Below are 19,862 nucleotides of genomic sequence, written 5' to 3'. Positions count from 1 at the left end.
ACTGTCTACCGATCTCCAACTGGTTAATTTAAGAATCATCACCTTTACCAATAAGGGGTCAATTGTCTGTAAGATGTGATTTGCTTGCATGCATTTCATAGGTAAATATGTGCATAAAAGTTAGGACTTGCCTACATACCTGGATATTTGCATTCACATAGACAATATATCTTCAATTCACATGTAGGACACAAGAATGTGTAGTCACAAACTCACAATTCCATGCAGCAAAAATATTCAATAATCTGTGAACTCCATAAACAATGATATTATAGATCTCTTGTTTTGTTGATATATTTACATATAGAAGGAGATGTAGTCTACAGGAGAGAAGCAACCAGCAATGGTGTTAATGTCACCTCTCCATAGTACCATCGGTCCAAAGGCACTCAAGTAAAAATCAAAACACAAAAACGACAAATGGCACTGGGAGTTTGGAGCCCGCCCATCTGATTTAGATGATCTGGGAAAGAGCAATGATTTTGCCCTCTTGTGGATTTAAAATACAATTAGAAAAGTTCACTGAACTGATGAATGGGTGTTTTAAGCTCACCCAACTTCCTTAGTTTTGAAAATGAACAAATCCCTTTCAAAACATAATTTAATACATCATATCTATGCAGACATTGCCAATTCAATTTTCTGGTACGCAATAGTTAAAACATAGGAACTTCTAGTACAACATATATATACGCAGGAGTATATATATCAGAAATCATGGTAGAGTTCTTTTGTTATTAAAATGCTCCCTCTTGTGAGTTTAATAGCAGTTTAGGATAAAATCCTGGATCGCTACACCAGTCACTAAAGTTGAGCGTTGGATGGCTTCAAAGATCCAGCTGATGGTGTTAAACCGATGATGCACAGTCAGCTTCCTCGTCAGGACAAAGCTTACACGCAGCCCAGGCCAATTGGGCTGATCAGAAAGTCAAAAGAAATCGAAACCCACCCTATTAGACTTCGTACACACAAGCACTGACACTTCAAACACACACGCGCGCCACCTGTATTATAGGTGTGCTAATGCCTAAAGTGCCAGAACAAATCATGCTCCTATGCACATCACAACAGACATGCGTAAACACATTACAAATTTCTGAAGAAAAGGGTCGGGGTGTCACAAGGCCACATGATTTTAATAGGAAAGACTTCTGGTCATGTGTCATCTAAAAGTATATGCATGCAAGGACCTTTTCTCTCTTGATCTTGGAAACATCTACCTGCCTGGAAAGATGCTAGAAGCATGATGCAGACCAGCGGCAAAGTAGAAAAATCAAATTAAGAAAAGCTATCTAATTGATGGAAGGAACTTCATTTTATAATGTAATTCACTCTATCAGGCAAACTGTGATGTTTTAGCATCCACGGTCAAAACATCAACATAAAATTCAAATATTTAGACATGACAATAGCAGAGTTTTTCTCAATCATTCATGTGGGACAAAATACATAGAATGTAACAGTAGCACTTCTTTCTCATGTACTCATGTTGGGCAGAAAAAATATTAGATGTTGAAAAATCATGTTACACATGAAGCCAAATAAGCATTTCTGCATAAACCAAAAGGATAAACTCACCCTGGGGTAGACTGCAATCATCTGATAACCACATCAATCCTGTATAATCTATTCAAACAGATTCATAGGTCAAAATATGACAAATAGCATCCATTGTGTAGCTTTGTTAAGGGTATTGTTTGATGCCGGGTTGCAAAGCATAAACACTTGTTACTACATTTAAATCTATGCTGCTAAAAAAGATAAGTAAGTGGTAAGAATTATGAAAATATATAACACCCATTCCAAGGATTCCAAAAACTAAAAAGAAAAGGATGCCCAATATGGGCTCTTCTATATGTGCACTTTATATTTCCTATATGAAAAGGAATAAGGCATGAAACCTAGCAAGCAGTCAAGCGAACCTGACGGTACTGGTCTCTTGCCATTGAGGTCAATGCACTTGATTTGGCCCTGCGTGCTACTGCCTTCATGCCACAAGGCTTTCTTACTCTTGCCGTCCTCTCCCTCGAATGCAGTGTACATACACCATAGAAAAATGTAAGGAACTGAACATATGACATATCCTTCATCAATTCTTAATAAAAAACTAAAAGTACAGTTTTTCTCAATGGCTCATAAGCCTTCTGTTCAATCCTTTCTTCTCACAGAGAGTTTTCCTCTCCCTCCAGTGCAAGGAACGACAAGTGCATACACCATAGAGAGAATGTTAGCAACTGAACATATACCATGTCGTTCATCAATTCTTACAAAAAACTGAACTGAAAATGAAGCTCTTCTCATTGGCTCATAGCCTTCTTTTCAATCCTTGCTTCTCACATAGTGTTTCTAGATTCACAAATAACCAAATAAGGAGGCAACCAACAACATATAGTAGCACATATTAGCAACACAAGTAGAGTCAGGCCAAGCAGCAGCCAAGCTTGGCAGCAGCAGAACCAACAGCAAACACATATACCAACACAAATCAAAGGGAGGTGGGGCTCTTGACCAGAATCAAACTCTTCTCACCCTCTCTTTCTTCTCATCCTCCTCTTCCGAGGCTGCACCGTCATCGGCCAGCATGTCAATGTCAATCTTGTTGATGAGCTCGCCTTTGGTGAGGCGCCGGTAGCGGCCGGGACGGTTGGGGCCCCATCCCTGGGTGAGCGCCTGGACCCAGCTCTCAAGCCGGGCGCGGTCCAGCAGCCTGACGGTGGGTTCGTCGATGGCCACGCTGCCGAGGGCGTCAAGGAACTTGTGGGGAACGAAGGCGAGGCCGGTGTTGGCCCTTGTGAGGGCGTCGGCATCATAGGCGGCGAGGAAGGGGTTGACGGTGGTGGCGGGGAGAGGAGACGAGGGGGGATTCTGGGAGGGGGAGTGGAGGCACGCGGGTGGCGGCCCTTGGTCTTGGCCTAGACCAGCTCCCCGACAGCTAGGGTCTGGGGCTGGGGCTCGGGATCCTCGGTCGCCACCCTCCCCTGCTCCTTGCAATGGTGGCGGCATGGGAGAGAGAGAGAGGAGGACGAGAAGGAGTAGGAGAGGTGGCGGCGCGAAGATCTGCGCCCAATCTAGAATCATGGCGTGCGGCGCGTGATGCCGGTGACCTGCGCCCGACTCGGCTGGACCGAGAACTGCCGCCCCCACTGCTGCACCTCAAGCGCCGGGGAGAGAAGGCAGCGTCGGCCGCTGCGTGCGAAGAAGAGGATGGAGCCGGCGGCGCGGCGGGAGGGAAGGAAGGGATCGGGGGAGGGGAGAGCACGGGAGAGAAGGCACGGGATATTTTTCACCCCGGTCGATCCAGGTTTTCATCGCTGCTCTCGCTCCCAGAAACCCATCTCCACCACGAGGAAGCAAAAAACCAGCCGATTCCTGGACCCCCACAGTTAACAAGGCCCACACGTCATTTACCTATTGTACCAGTCATGTATGTACAAAACAATCGACGGTTTACCAGGCGCCAGCAGCCAAAAAAAACTGTAGCAGCTCGATCGGGTGGACCACGACGTCGCGCGCGAGCAATGCCGCTAGAATGGCGGGTACTCTAGCAGGCTTTATATGTTAGATTGCAGATGTTATCTGTGCGTATTTGATATGTTTTGGGTGTGGACCCGTTAAAAGTTGGGGGTCTGGACCTGTTTTAAAATCATAAACGCGGGACAGAGAAGCTGAAACAGGGGATACGGGACAGGGACAGTTGTCATCTAAAAAATATGACTGAAGCCAATTGGATTTCAGCCGGATGTGATTTAGACAGTCCCATTATCTTTCACAAGTAGCGTACATACGCATAAAAGTAACCTCCACCCATAAGTAACTTGGTTGCAACCACCTCAGTGCAGTACAAGGAGGTTCACACCAATGCCAATAAGGATCATAGATCACAATTACTGGATACCCTTAAAATAAAATAAAATAAAATAAAATAAGGATCATATCATAGATCACCAAACATGACAAGTAATTGAGACAACCCACTCCATACAAATTATGAATTACTCTCCCTCCGTCCCGAATTAAGTGACGCAGGAGAGAAAAAAATTGCACTAATGTCAATTTTACACTACAGTCCAGTACATTTCAAATTCTGACTTCAAGCTCCCCAGCACCTCGCGATCCCCAGCACCTCGCCGGGGCAGGATCTCGCCAGCACCTCCTCTGCCAGCGAGCTTCCCTCAAGCTCCTGCTGGGCGCCCCTCAGGCCCTCAGTTCTCCCTCCTCAAGCTGCTCGCGCTCAAGGAGCTCAAGGCCCTCAAGCTCGCACTCCAGGATCTGCTCGTCGGAGCTCCTTCTCCCCCTGCCGCCGGTGGAGCTCCCTCCTCAAGCTCCCTCAAGGTCCCGCTGCTCGCTGGAGCCCCTTCCCGCCAGGATCCTGCTCGAACTCCAGGATCTGCTCGCCGGAGCTCCTTCTCCCCCTGTCGCCGGTGGAGCTCCCTCCTCAAGGTCCCGCTGCTCGTCGGAGCCCCTTCTCGCCAGGATCTTGCTCGAACTCCAGGCTCTGCTCGCCGGAGCTCCTTCTACCCCTGCCGCTGGTGGAGCTCCTGCTCCCTCTGCCCCACGGCCCCTGCAATTCACCACGCCTCCACCACATCCAGGCTCCAGGCTGCTGCTGCTTCTCCTCCACCGCACCTGCAATTCTTCCTGTGCAAATTTAGAAGAAATTTGATGATTCCAACAGCAGCTCAATTCTAGAGGTATTCAAACTTTCCCTGACATGAAAAAATGGTTGCATGCATAATTCAGATGCAAGTTGAACAAGGACTGACAAGACAAGTGGCCGGTACAGTATAGTCAAATTTATGTGTGCTCGGCAATCAAAAAGTGGATCTGCTACAACAATTTTCAAGGATACAAAAACTGTTAACCTCTAATTTAAGAGCCTATGGTTCCTTTTTTCAGGAGTATGAACATTGATGTTATTCTCAAACACGAAATAAAAATATTAGGAAAACCAGGAATCAACAACATTATAAAGACATGTGTAGCCAGACGGGTGCAAAAATGTTAAAACCAGAAATCAGCACCATTCAAGTTCATTGTACTCTTAGTTTAACACATTGCCCTGCAGATAAAAGAGAGAAATATGAAGGCTAATTTGAATTCTGCAGCTCAGACATTACTGAAAGAATACATGTTGACCATTCGGGCATCAGGAAGAACATATAGAACGATACTACCACAGTACAAATTGCTTGTCTGCACCTTGCATGAACATGTGGGAGAATTTGACAACTGGATTATTTCATTCCTTACACTAGACATGATAGATGAGTACACGACGGAAGCAAGAGAACAGTTGTAATTTGTGATTTGGACATGCTTGTTAAAGTCATTCATGGAATATGTCTAGAAATTAGTAAAGGTAGATTACCGCCAGCGAAGGAACCAATTTTCACCTTCAAATGGCCTTGATGTATCCTTTCACCTTCAAATGGTCTTGATGTATCCTTTCACCTTCAAACCAAATGATCTGTTATGTACACATAAACATTAGCAATTTCTACTCCTCATTTCTAACTGACTGGATCAATTTTGTTTTTCTTCTTTAACAGATTATTACTCCAGCTCCAAATCACAAGCTCTTGATTAGATATAAACAGTAGTATTGCATGAGCTCAAAATGCTGCAACGATAAGCATGTCCTACCAGTACTAGTTAGACTGCCAGAATGTGAGAATGGATAAACAGATGGTCAATGTCCAGAAGGACATGCCATTCCCAAGCGATTCAATAGGCTTTGAATACACATAACAAACTCATGAAGTAACCACATTGAGCATCTACTCCCTTTTTCTGCATTTGTTTTTCCATCAGACACGGTTTGTCCATCAAGTTCTTTTGAAACTTGCATAATATAATCATCTTTCTTTTGTTTTTAGGTACCAAAAGGCTATTGAAGAAATCACTAGGCGAATGGGAGCAGGCATGGCTAAATTTATATGCAGGGAGGTCTGTTAATCTAGATGACCCAATATACTCCAACAGTTTGAAGAAGCAGCAGCAGTTTACTCCAGCAATTTGAAGCAGCAGCATCACATACCTGTAATAGCAGCAGCAGTACTCCAGAAATAGCAGCAGCAGCCATGAACACCACCAGCAGCAGCAACAGCTACAACAGCAATAGCAACAGCTACACCAGCAGCAGCAGTAACCAACACATACCTGCAGGTAGTTTTTCAAAATATTCAGTTAAATTTACTATCAAAATTCAGTGAACATTCAGTTAAATTTACTGATTTGAGTAAATTTATTGTTTAACAATACTTTGCTGAAATAGCTAGATGACTCTTTGCATGATTTACCCTTTGCAATATCTAGATGACTTACCCTTTGCTCCTTATTTAACAGGAGACGAGATGTTGCTGGATGAGGAAGAAGCAATTCATCAGGAAGCAATAAGAAGAACTTCAGTGAACCTGTCAGATAAGGAAAGATTTGCTGTTTATTTTGCTTTGAAAGTGATCAAGAGCAGAGATGGAGCTATTCAGCCAGAAGACAAGATACTCATTGCAAGCCTATTGAATACAGGCATACGAACGGTTGAAAGAATCTGGAAAGATGCAAATGAACAAATTGCAGAAGGCCAAGTGGTTGTCGCAAGCAAAAGACCAGGTAGAGTTGGAAGAAAGAGAAAGAACTTGGATCTGTCAAGGGCATCGACAATCCCACTCAACAGAAGGAGAACGGTTCGAGCTCTAGCAAGGTCTCTTGGTATTCCCCGCTCGACCCTACACAGGAGGTTCAAGTTAGGTGAGCTGAAGCGTGTCACTAGCACCGTGAAGCCTACCATCAAGCCAAAGAATAAGATTGCAAGACTGAAATTTTGCATGTCCATGCTCGATGAGCTTTGGATCTCAACTCCATCTCCTCTTTTCAAGCCAATGACAGACATGGTCCATATAGATGAGAAATGGTATGATATGACACGAGTGAAGAATACGTACTATCTACTCCCAAAAGAACGTACACCCGAGCGCCCCGTGCCGAATACGAACTGCATTGGCAAGGTCATGTTCCTGACAGCCGTGGCCAAGCCAAGATATAGTGATGATGGGGAGGTCATATTTGATGGCAAGATCGGGACTTGGGCCTTCGTCGAAGAGAAGGCGGCAGTCAGAACGAGTCAAAACAGAATTAGAGGAACTAAAGAACTGAAAAATGTGAAAGTGACCAGAAATGTGATGAGGGATTATCTATGCAACAAGGTGATCCCTGCTATACAAGACAAATGGCCTGACGAAGATATTGGAAGAACCATCTATATACATCAGGATAATGCCAAGCCACATGTCCTGCCTAATGACGTGGGTTTTCAAGAGGCTGTAGCACAAACGGATCTTGATATTCGGTTGTTGCAACAACCACCCAACAGCCCCGATATGAACGTTTTAGACCTATGCTTGCACAATTCTCTTCAATCCCTAACTGATTGCTTATCACCTAAAACTATTCAGGAATTGGTAGAAGGTGTGGAGGAACAGTTCGAGAACTATGAGGTTCAGAAGTTGTTTAGAAGCTTCGTGACACTCCAGGCAGTTATGATTGAGGTTATGAAAAATAAAGGAGGCAATGAGTATACACTCCCGTATTTGCATAAAGATCGCCATCAAAATGAAGGAAGGTCAGCAATCTTTCTATCTTGCGATGCTCGGCTAGTTGCTGAGACCAAGACCCTTATAGAGGAAGGAGAGAGAGAGAGGAGTGAGGGAATGAGAGATTGAGAGGAGTGAGGGAAGGAGAGAGAGAGAGGAGTTTTATCTTGTGTATTGTCGTATTCAGATAATTGGAGAAATGTGGAGCATTGTGCATGTCTTGTCTTGTTTATTTGAATTTATTTAAATTTGTTGGAATTTATTAGAATTTGGAGTATTGGATATTGATGATTATCTACTCATGGACAGTGCTACTCCATGGAACTTACTCATATAAACAGAGCATCCAGGAGCAGCAGCACTGCACACAGTAATTAGCCTAGTAATTGTACTCATCCAGGAGTAAACAGAAGATCCACCACACAAGGCCATCATAGCAGTACACACAAACCTAAAAAGTGAACTCCCTCCCTACATGTCGCTGGACCAGCTCAAGGAGCTGGGCTGGGCCAAGCGGTGGAGCTCGCAGCCCTACATGTCGCGCCGCACGGTCAGTCGCCGCCACGCGCCACTACTTACATCATCAAACATTTGGAATTTGCAGTTGCAGGTGTTTGATCAATGTGGTGGTGTGGCGCTGGAGTTGATAAACTTATCCTTGCTATCCTGCCAACTGAACCATTCTGTACTTTGCAAAAGTATGTCATGTTCTACTGAGCTTAAGGGACCGCGAATAGATCGTCTGAACTTCAGAAAATTGTACTCCCATTCCTCCCTATATTATCCCCCATGTAATCTTTCTTCCTTGTGCAAATGAATGGAGCCAAAATATACTGAAAACTGGCAGGTCAGTTTGTGGTTTTGAAACTGAATGTTGCCGATTTCTTCAGTTTCAGTTTTAGGGTGGTGTGGACGTATGCAGGTAGCAGCAATTAACTTGATTGTGCTAGCAGCAACTAGGAGTAAACAAAGCATCCTAGGTACACCAGCAGCAGCAGTACTCAGCAGAAGCAGTAGTGCATCAACAGGAGCAGCAGCACATGAGTTCGAGCCATAGAACAGAGGAGTGGGAGGAAGAACTTACCAACAGTGGCTGTAGCCGATGCAGAACACAGATCGGTCGCGCCACCAGCAGCAACACCAGCAGTAGCCATGAACAGAGAGAGCACCGCCGCCGTCCCTGCACGACGAGGAGGAGGTGACTGCATCACGCCAACACCACGGGCGTCGAGGAGGACCACCAGGAAGCGCCGAGTACGCGCCACCGGATCGAGCTTCCCCGCCACCGGATCTACAACGCCGCCACAGGATCTGGCACTTCCGCCACCGGATGCGCCGAAAAATTGAAGCTTTTCAGCCACCAAGTGCTGGAGGTGGAGCACGAGGCGAGGTGAGGTGAGGTGGGGGCGAGGTGCAGCTCCACACAGCCATGAGGGGAGGAGGCGGGGAGGAGGAAGGAGGCGAGGAGGACGGGAGGACGGCGGGGAGGAGGACGGGAAGAGGACGGAAAAAAATTCGGTGGAGACCGGCTGCAAACCTCCTCCTGTGCAGCCCCACCTTTGATGCGCGCCACATGGACAAGCTCAGCATCGTATGGATCGTCTCCTCCGCATCAGTTCCCAAGCGTTGCGCAGCTCCCGGCTCGGCTCAGCTCCTTTGTTAGCGTTGGGGATTCGATCCTCACTGCCGCGACCGGTTCACGAGCGCGCCGCCGCTGCCTGGATTCGCCTCCTCTGCCGCCTGGCTTTGGCCCCGCCGTCGCCTGCAGTCGCCTCCATCAACGCCGCCCGTCTCGGAAACTCCCGCCGGCAAGGATTGTTTCCCCACCCAGCTGTCCACCTTCTGTACTCAAGTGCTTGCTATGTATATATGCCGCTGTTGCGAAAGTGATCTTCTGAGGGCGAGCACATGTGGTCGCGGTATCCCCCTGCTCGCTCGCCTCGTGATCCAGAAACACGAGCGTACAGGCCCAGGTATTATTCACGTATAGTGTTTTTTGAACAGTTCACATGGCCCACGTCTGCCCGCACGGCCTTCCAACGCCGTGAGGCACCTGGGCTCCGGCTTAGACGTACGCAAATGGGGTGGGTTGTTTTTGCGCCGATTCTGGGCCAACACTGGCTGCTGCTCTTTTACTGTTGTGCCGCTTCACTACCTTACCCATCACGATTCATTCATCCCCTTCCCTCTCGCTCATTCTACGCTGCACTTAATTTAGTGCAGTGTTAGAAATAGCTTGCTTCCAATGCTTGCTAAACTTAGATTAGATCAAGGAGAAACTAACCTCTGCGAATACTCCATCCACCTCGTCACTTGGATCTGATTTTGTAAGCCCAGTCAACAAGAGAGATAGCATGATTGGAGCCATGGCCAGAGCTGCCTTCTAATGGTCAGTCTCTGTTTTACCAGTACAGAGGAATGGCTCAACCCAGGCAGTCTGCTCCGCTCCTTATCTACTTGCTGCTGCTCGTCTTCCCGCTCACAGACTTTGAAATTTGAAAGGGATTGCCACAACAATGGGCGCGTGGCATCCCAGACAGCACGCACCTGTCTACTTTGCATAGTGGTACTACATGTCAATCACTCACCTGTGTGGAATATCTCAACGGGCAAGCATGCCAAAATTTATCTCAGATTTGATTTTCTTATCAACACACACTATACTCCGGATGGGTAATGTAGTTCTCACAATACATAATCCAGACCGGTTATTAAATTCATGCACCACATTGTGATTATACTCAGCAATTCTGAATGCACTCCCCGGTCTCTACGAAATTTCAGACTTTCATGGTTGTGCTCTTGAAGAAACCATAATGCAAGCAATTATCTTCAAAAATTCAGAAAGCAAGACACATTTGACAGTCATGAATTTATGTCTGTGCTCTTCAAGAGACCATAATGCAAGCAATGATCTACAAAAATTCAGAAAGCAAGACGTTTGATAGTCATCAAATTGCAATAATGCATGATCACATTGGAACAAAATTCAGAAATACAGACACCAAAATTTCAGAAACCAAGACTCATTTTCACAGTCATCCAATGTCCATAATGCATCCTCACATTGCAACATAATCCAGAAATCATTACAGTGCAAGAGTTCTATTGTGGAACATAATTCAGAAACCAAGACATGTTTCACAGTAATCAAAATTCCATAATGCATCATCACATTGGAACAAAATTCAGAAAATCATGACAGTCCAGAAGCTCCATTGTGGCACAAAATTCAGAAATCATGACAGTAGATGAGTTATACTAACGGAACTACCGACGAACCCTCATACACACAGTTCCAAACCATTTGTAGCATACAGTAGCTTCAGATTATACATAGTTGGCACAACAACAGCTGAATACACCTAGCAAGCATGGAAATAAAGAAGTTCTAGTGATGGAACTACCAACGCACACATGAAATTCTACAGGTTCATAGTCTAAACAAACAGATTCTTGCAATTGCTCACAACCCAATCATCCGCAGATCACCCACTTTGTTGCAGTTGTTTCACCTGCGCCCTTCGATTCCACAATTTTTGCCCCTTGCTGGCTTGCGAACAGGCTTCGGGGCATCACCCCTGTCCGGGCACGTAGTCCTCTTGTGCCCCTACTGCCGACATATGCTGCAGAACCTTGTCCGTTTGCTGAGCCCCTCATACGGTGCCTTCTCACGGCTGGTGGTTGGGCGCCCCATTTCTTTCCTCTTCTTTGGTGCCAAAAAACCAGCGAGTCTGTTACCACTCTCATTTGCAGAAGTAGCATCATGATTCACCGTAGCCATAACTGCACCGCCACTTGCTGCAGCAAGAGGTATTTGTACTGGTAGTTGATTAACAACATCTCCATGTTCAGCTACCCTGTCCTCCAAACCCAGCCATCCCTAATTTCTGCAAATGGTTGCATTTCCACCATGCAGTTCTTAATGAGAACAATGAATTTCTCATATGCTTCGACACTTGCATCACCCATCCGCACCAACTCCATGGCATGCATATACATATTAAAATGCCTGAAGCTGAATGGATTTTTATGTGCATTATCTCTTTGATATTGAGTAAGGTGAGGTGGTAATACGTCACGCGCGTCCTTGGTCCACCGTTTGATAATGTGCTTCTGTGGTATTTTCGTAATACAGATGAAATCCAGCACCTGTATTTTTCAAATTGCTCATTTAGTGCATCACAGACTGCACATAGTGTATACACATCTCAAAAGCATATTCTTCATTTTTTTCAGAAACCATACCTTCAGAACATGGCTGCAAAGGAGCCCCATGTGTGCAAATTGCCCGCACTCGCAGTCAAATTCCTCACCTCCTTCAAGAACATTCACCTTATATGATACCCTACACCATTTTTCTCTCCGTGCGGCTTCCATATGAATTGCAAGATACAATTTCCCTTTCTCGAGCTCCTCCACTTGGTACGCGCCGCACTCATAGAGAATATGCCCAAACTGCTCAAACATAGCTCGTGTGTATATCTTGCCAGCATGTCTCTCAATAGCTAAGTTTGCTTTCTACAGTGATCTGCACTGAAATATTAGATGTACCAAATTAGTGACCAAAAATTACTACTGCACATCTGGTGCCAAATTATGAAAAAGATCTTACTATTCGTGTCCGCTTCTCCTCGTAGTTCTCCTCAGCTTCCCTGTCAAACTGAAGCCTCATGTATTTCTTCACAAACAAATGCATTGGACAACCAGGCAGGACATAGTTCTTCAGCATGTGATTCGCACTTTCGCTACGCTGGGTGCTGGTCATCTTAGCACAGAAAACACCTTTAAAATATGGCTTCGCCCACTTGTGTCTTATGTCATACAGTTGTATCATGTAGTCGTGTGTCTTCAGGTTATATTTCTCCACCAATATCCTCCAACCTTCCTCGAATTCATCGATTGTAAGCATGTGATTTACTACCTTGTGGAACTGCCCTGAACTCGCTCTTCTTGGTGTACAACAAGCCGAGTGATTCCTTCGCCTTCTTCAGCACATGCCACTTGCACCATCGGTGTGCCGTTTGAGGCATCACATTTTTAATGGCAACCTCCATCGCTCGGTTTTGATCTGCACAACATCACCAGATTATATTAGACAAGCATGCTTTTGTAACATCAATACAAACATTTGTCATACATAGAGTATGTACAGTATGGATTCACACCTATCAGAATGGTTTTTGGTGCACTTCCACCCATCATCCTAACAAATTCTGTGAAAACCCACTCAAATGTCTCGATCTTCTCACTACGGACCAAAACCCCAGATAGGATGATGCACTGGAAATGATTATCACACCTACAAACAGACCAAATGGCATGTTGTATAGGTTTGTTCTATATGTCGTATCGAAGGTAACAACATCTTCGAAGAATGTGTACTGCAGCCTGCTACTCCCATTTGCCCACATAAGAGTCGTTATCCGCCCATCCTGGTCCGCCTGGACACGATACGTGAAGTGTGGATCTCTTGAACCCAGATCTGCAAAAACCTCCATCGTTTTCCTCACATCATCCTCTACCTGCTCTCTGCTGATTTTACCACACAAATTTTTCAGAGCCCTTTTTGTGAAAGGCACCTTTTCCATTGAACCAAAAAAGCTCCCAATTATACTGTGTACTTTGGCTAAATTCACATTGTTCTGCCGTAACTGCTCTACCAAGTCTCTGCTATAGGCATCAATGTGATTGTGGGACGGCCAGTGAATCGTGTGCCCATATGTTGGAGATAGCGAATGATTGTGTTGTTCACGATGTTCAGATATGTACCAACCATTGTCCTTCAAATAGAGCAACCTTATTAATGCTGGGCATTCGCATCGGCACGATCTCGTGTTCTCCACCCCTGCTTTGCCCTGCAAAACACCAATCATACAAGCACATGCAAAAATCAGGTTTCACAGACTCAAGAAGCAGACCAAATTTATGAAATAATCCAGGAGGGTACAAATACATACCGTACATCCACAAACGATTTCCTGCATGCATTTTGTTCTCTCCACATTCAGCCTACTCTTCCCGTACCTTATTCCAAATCCCTTCTCCCATGAGTAGAGATTGTAAAAAGCATAGGTCTCCCCAAGTGTATCAAAGCTTGTCCCCGGTGCTGGCATGATTACAATGCTGCCTGGCTTGTCAGCAAACCCCCTTATTGCCTTCTCAAGGGCGCTGGGTGGCCCAGGGCAAGGCGCCCTCCCAGGAGCATCAGCTCCAATTCTAACCCTGCATTTTTTATAGATCAATATGTCACAACTTGTATGTGTACTGGAATGAAGTCAACGATATCCTGCTTATGCCTACATCCTGAGTTTTCAACATTTCAATCTCATACTCATTCGCTTTATCCACAATCCACTATCCCTAGCATTTCTTTGTCCCCCTCAAGCTGCATATCAGAAACCTTCCCAACGAAATTGTGGTATCCTGATCCAGGACTGCTTTGCCTTTTTGTTATCCTAGTATACCTACTGGTAGGCACCCAGGTTAAGGCTGCCAACATGACATGTTTACCAAATTTAAATTATATTTATGTTTCATGAATGGCCAATTTTTATTTATCATGTCAAACAAGCCCGCCTTTTAGTCCATGCTCTAACTTATATTCTTACTTTCCCTATATTCCATGATCTAATTTTCGAACTACTAGTTCCCAGCTCAATTCCGCTATCTATCCCCTAGTATCAGAATCCAGTATCCATAAACAAATAGCAACACTGCTATGCTTTATATTAACCATCTGTCCCTGCTAGTTTGCAAAGTACTACCTATGAGGGAAGCACACAAGCGTTTTCCAAAATGTTGTATACAACTATTCCAATTTTCAGAGCATCTTCTTTATCCAAAAAATCCATATACAACCTACTGCTAAACTGGCCTGACTACACACAAGTCAGAATGTGGCACTTGCAAAGTATACTTCAAAGTGGACAAACACCATTAGCCAATAGATTACCTGCGAGTCTAGCCAGGAGTTTTTGGATCAATTTGACCTATGGATTGCTTAGATGCTTGCGGTTCATCACCCCCCTCTGCCGCGACTGTCACATCCGCCGCACAAATCCGCCCGTCAGTGCTACCTGTGGCCATTGGGGGCAGCTCTTCGGCTCCTATCGCCACAGCTGGGTAGAGCAGAGGCTCCATTGGTAGCTCGTTGTCGTTCACCTCCTCCATCACCGCGGTCCTGCAGTCCACCAAATCCATGGATGAGAGGCACATATCCACCAACAGGAACTCTATTGAGATGGGGAGGGGCGGGGTGGTGGTGGGGGTGGAACGAAGCTGAGGGATTTGGATTACCTCCTAATCGGTTGCATGAGGAACTCCATTCGGGAATCGCCGCCGCATTTTCCTTCCGCCGCAGACCTCGGCGGGCGTCAATGGCGCTGCAGGATAACGTGGCCACGGGCGGGAGAGAGCTCCTTCTTCCATCTGACTTGTCATTTATTACGCTGCCCACTGCCCCCTACCGGAGATCCATTACCTGAGCCACGGATCGGGAGTAGAACGCAGACTCGAGCCACGGCTTAGGGAATCTCCCGTCACGGCCCCAACCACGGCCTCCGTCACCGACGGTTCGTACGCCGCAGACCCATACGGTATTCTTTCCTCCCGTGAATTAATAAGGAAGGAACAGCTGGCGAGAGACAAATCTCAAAGCCCTATCGAGCCGTCCTGATAACGCGAGCACCTGTGCTCGCGACCAGAACAACCGCGTCCCCGCTGTTGTTGCTTTTGCTGGCGCTGGCTTGTCTAGTATATCCATACAGCACTTGTCAGAGCAAATACCTTTATATCGATTATGGACACAACTGTGAACATAGTTTTAGTTATAGGAAATGTAAACAAGTAATGTCAATATCTCATAATTCGTGAACTGAAAGAAAAAGTTGCCACACTTAATGGCAGAAAGAGACAATTAGAAGCACAAGTTAATCATCTACATGACCAAAATATGTATGTAAATATTCTAACTTGTACACTTATTATATCATCACTGAATTTTGATAATGCATTAGTTATCACTTGCACTGCACACTCGAACTTCCTTCTAAGGGACAGCTTTTCACTGCAATGAAGCGAAGAAATCTGCTATGGGTTCAAAGTCAAGGTGTGATTTATACTACTGTTGGTCCAGAAAATGGCCGAACTTATGGTTTGCGGAAGGTATGTTGTGTCCAGTCTGGGTTCTCCAAGCCACCGACTATTTGCAACTTCACCTACAGAGGGAGACATTGTGGATCAAGCCTGCTGATATATTGATCAAATAGTATAGATAATTTTTTTTGTCGAGATCAAATTATACATGTACAGAGATTTCTTATTGACAGGTTGAAATGTCAACGTACGATGTATGCAATGAGCTATTTGTAGATTGGGTCACAGGATCAAGTTTCAAGATTTGTGGACTGATGGTTTAGAAGATATATGTATTCCAAGTTGGTTGTCCTGAAAGGCTGACATGATTCATAGTTGAGTCTTGCTCTTAGCCATCTTAATGAGGTTTCCTCAAGACAAAAATATTTATAGAGTAATATAGGATGAAAAGGTTCTTGCTCCAGTAAAATTGTATGATTTTTGTGCTTTTGGTTTGGAAGCTACAAAAACAATGAAGGAAAATTGTCTGAATTTTCAAACAGATTGTGTTCTTTTACTTGAGTTGAAGTCCTACTTAATCAAAAGACAAGAATAATATCCTCCATAAAGTTGTAGCTCATTTTTGCGAAGTTTTGAAAAAATGTATTTATTTGGAATCTTGATTCTATAGATTAAAAGATACTCCCTCTGTAAAGAAATATAAGAGCATTTAGATCACTACTAAAAGTACTTCTATATGTATAGCGGATCAGAGAAACAATCACACTTTTTACCATCAAATTGAAGATTTCAAATCATCCATATATATGTGTTAGATAAAAAAATACATTGTACATTGCCAGGGAGAGAAATCAACTCTAGATTCCTACAATATTTGTCATAATTCAACTCCAAAGTTGCAAGACTTAACATTTAGTCTATCTAAAAGTTGACGAAATCAACAATAATTCCATCTTCTCCAATGGTTTCCACGATAGTTTTATACTTGAGGGTCTTCGTCTAGGAGACGGAGGGTGGAGCTTTGTTGTTGCGCAGCGAGGAGGCCTCCCCTTTGTTCTTCCGTCGCCGAGGCTCCCGCCTCTAGGGAGGGCTCCGTCGATGTCAAAGATAGCCACCCTGCTTACATATGCTTTCATCCTTGGGCCAAGAGTAGAATCTTGAGAAACCTTTTATATCTCGGCCTCGAGCTCACTTTGATTCATTCAGAAGATGTCCTTCCAACCAGGCTTAAACATCTTGTAACTCTAGTCAAGGTTTTTCTCAAATTGACTTTATACAGGGCAAAGAGAAGAAAATGTCAGCGAAATAAAAATCCGATCCTCAAAACTGTACCATGCTAAGAAAACATTGGGTCCATATTGTCAGTTTTAGTTGTTGCAAAGAAACACATTTTATACTCTTGCCATCTTCTTTGCCCTAAGCTGAAATCTACTCTAATATTTCCCCTTATCCATGTAAACCATCGAACCAACATGCGACTTGTCAATGCAAACTGTAATCTTGTAAATTCTATATACAAAGGTTCCTCTTTAAAGAACTCAACAAAATGTATTTTAACGATACTTCATGGGTATCTGAAAATGAATCTATAATAGCTCTCTTTTTATTTATGATACAGTTACAAATGCAGTATTTCCTGAAGGCCCAATTCAACTACACCAACTACCTGTATGCTGATTTGTTGCTTAGTATTGGAAGCACAGGAAGTTCCTCACATGTATATGTTCATTATCACCTACAAAAATGTGTTACCTATCCAATGCTTACCTACAACCGGGTCAGGGCAGTGCTTGTCTCCTGACGCAACACTATATAACAACAGCAGTTCATCAGCAAGAACAATAGAAGTTGAACCGAAATACAAATCAACAAACCAAACCCAGCAATGGACAGATCAACTGCATAGCACCCAAATGAATCTCGAAAAGAATCAGTGGGCAAACCAAAGGGACAAGGAACTGAAGCCGCATCTGCGTCGTGTGGCCGGCGGCCGCTGTCACTACCCCGTGGCAGACGAGGGGGCGGGGCAGAAGAGGTGACCGCGGTAGCGAATGGGGGTGCGAAAGTTCCAACTGTGGAAGCGGACGAGGGAGCCGGCGGGGCGGGCCGCGGAGGCGATTGCGGCGGGGCGGACGAACGGAGCGAGCGACTGGGAGAAGGGAAAGGAGCGCGCCTGAGCCGACTCATCTGGAGCCGAGAGTCAGCGCGCGAGCCGAGGGAACGCGTGGAGCGGGTGGGACGAGGGATACCGTCGGATGTTGGGAACGTACAGGTGTCAGCAGATGCGATCGGGTACGCACGGGAGGAGGTTTGCAGGAGGTCTCTGATAGGAATTAATTAATTAGTTTAATTAAAGGGTTAATCCCTGCTTATGTCGGTTTCACTATTAGCAACCGCTCTTTGTAACCGCCTTTGTATCCGGGTATATATACCCCAAACTTCATCATCCATCATTTGCTCCTGCCTCTCTCGTTTTACTTTCACACGTTATCAGCACGCCTATGCCGAGAGCCTCGACGAAGAACTCCGATGAATTCCTTTCTCCGGATACGCTGGAACAACCTTCTCCTCGTTTCTTCTTTTCGTCGACCCCGTCGTCCTCTACGACGATCTACCCATCAATCATCAACCAATTAAATTGGCAGTTCCTTCTCAATCTTAGATTCCTTTTCATCGCAGATGCAAAGAGTAAGAAGGCCACCATGAGAAGAAAGCACAAAATCCTGAGAATTTACAATTTCTTGCATCTACCATGACGAACACACATCTGAAGAACAATAACTGGAAGAGCGGAAAAACAGTCGAACAAGAATCAGGAAGCACAACGCAAAGATCAAGAGATAAAGTCACAAACAGCAAGCATCCCGAATCAGCCTTAAAGACCAGAACTCTTGATCTTAATCGTTACATCATCAGGTGATCCTATTCCAAATTTTGTTCTTAGACAAATACGTACTAGTAACCTCCAATCCAGGCGACGTACCTGCTTGCAGCGGAGAGCCCAGCCTCGACGTCGCACCGGTGCACGACGTGCAAGACACCCGGCCAACGGCCAACTCCCTTACCAACAGCCGACGCCAATCGGCCATGGCCACTGACGAGTGACGACGCAGCGGCCAGCCGAGACGGTGTTTGTGAGGCACCCCTCCTGTTCCGGCTCCTTGCACTACGGCGCGCAGCGCTCAGCCCACGGCCCGGCCACCCTCGGAACCACTGCTTCCGGCGGCAGGACCAGATCTCGACGCCGGCGGCGCCCTCCGGCGCACCAGGCCGCGACCATATGCATGGCGCTTCCCGTACCGCAGCACTGCAGACGCCCACGACCCTCTCAGCGTGGTGGCTGCTCCTCCAAGCGACGGCACGACTGGCCCCTCTCAGCGTGGAGGCGCCGTGCCTTAGCAAGCAACGGCGAGGTTGGTTTCAATGGCTAGAAATCACACGCACCCACGGGATGGGAATTGGGCAAACCTTATCTGTTTGTTTTTTCTCAATTTAGCCCTTACAGTTTACTTATTCACGGATTAGGCACTACCTACAGATCCTGTGCTAATCATGTATAAGTCAAGTGATTTCGTTTTTCATACCTCTGGCTTAATAGATTTTTTAAGCTAGCTTAATAGAACTTTGTAGTGCAGCCGTTTGCCTCACTATATTTTACTGAAATTACGAATGTCGGACGATCATGTCTTCAAATTGCATAAAATATAATTATACATCAATTTACATGATATAAAGATACCTTTTGAAGCTCACATGTCTTCATAGGTTACATGAATGTGTATAATTTTATATTTACATGTATTACCTCACTAATACTATTGTGGTATGATACTTTACTTATATCTAAGACCCTATTCCTACGGAATTGAAGACATCATCTATGTCTTTACCCTTAGCATTGCATGCAAATCTACATGCGATTTGTGACAACAACTACGATTTTGCAATAGAAATCCATTTTCTTGCAAATCTTAATGAAATTCTAATAAGAATTATAAATTGTCATACTTAATATGACTAGCCCAAAATTTTATTTGTGAATCACAAGGTATGAGTGGCATCTACTGCACAGTTTGCAGATTATCCACCACTACTGTGAGGTCTACATCTTGTCACTTTAACAAGATGACTACCTTCAAAGTGCTCTTCCAAATAATTTAATTTTTTTTGCGGGGT

The 19,862-nt window shown here is 45.0% G+C and overlaps 1 protein-coding gene and 1 pseudogene across 7 annotated transcripts; both read right to left on the bottom strand.

The window, feature by feature from the left end:
- Positions 1 to 3,961: 3,961 nt before the first annotated feature.
- Positions 3,962 to 9,458, bottom strand: LOC123138039 (uncharacterized). 7 transcript variants are annotated; one of them, XR_006468792.1, is made up of 5 exons: positions 8,674 to 9,458; positions 6,325 to 6,413; positions 6,038 to 6,159; positions 5,369 to 5,467; positions 3,962 to 4,638 (listed from the first exon to the last, which is right to left on the bottom strand). XR_006468792.1 is itself a non-coding variant. In XM_044557933.1 (5 exons), the coding sequence occupies exons 1-4, from the start codon at positions 8,795 to 8,797 to the stop codon at positions 5,425 to 5,427; spliced, it is 378 nt and encodes a 125-aa protein (XP_044413868.1). In that variant the 5' UTR covers positions 8,798 to 9,458; the 3' UTR covers positions 3,962 to 4,638; positions 5,394 to 5,424. The 7 variants fall into 7 exon arrangements, 2 of the variants coding, with proteins under 2 accessions (XP_044413868.1, XP_044413869.1); XR_006468793.1 differs by having other exon boundaries at positions 3,962 to 4,626; XR_006468794.1 differs by having other exon boundaries at positions 5,369 to 5,451; positions 8,674 to 9,457.
- Positions 9,459 to 11,237: 1,779 nt separating this feature from the next.
- On the bottom strand, positions 11,238 to 15,187 carry LOC123138035 (protein FAR1-RELATED SEQUENCE 5-like; annotated as a pseudogene).
- Positions 15,188 to 19,862: the final 4,675 nt, after the last annotated feature.

This window comes from Triticum aestivum, chromosome 6B (assembly GCF_018294505.1).
Source record: "Triticum aestivum cultivar Chinese Spring chromosome 6B, IWGSC CS RefSeq v2.1, whole genome shotgun sequence".
Classification (NCBI taxonomy): Eukaryota; Viridiplantae; Streptophyta; class Magnoliopsida; order Poales; family Poaceae; genus Triticum; species Triticum aestivum.
Note: the sequence above shows the minus strand (reverse complement) of the source record. Positions and strands in the feature narration are given on the sequence as shown.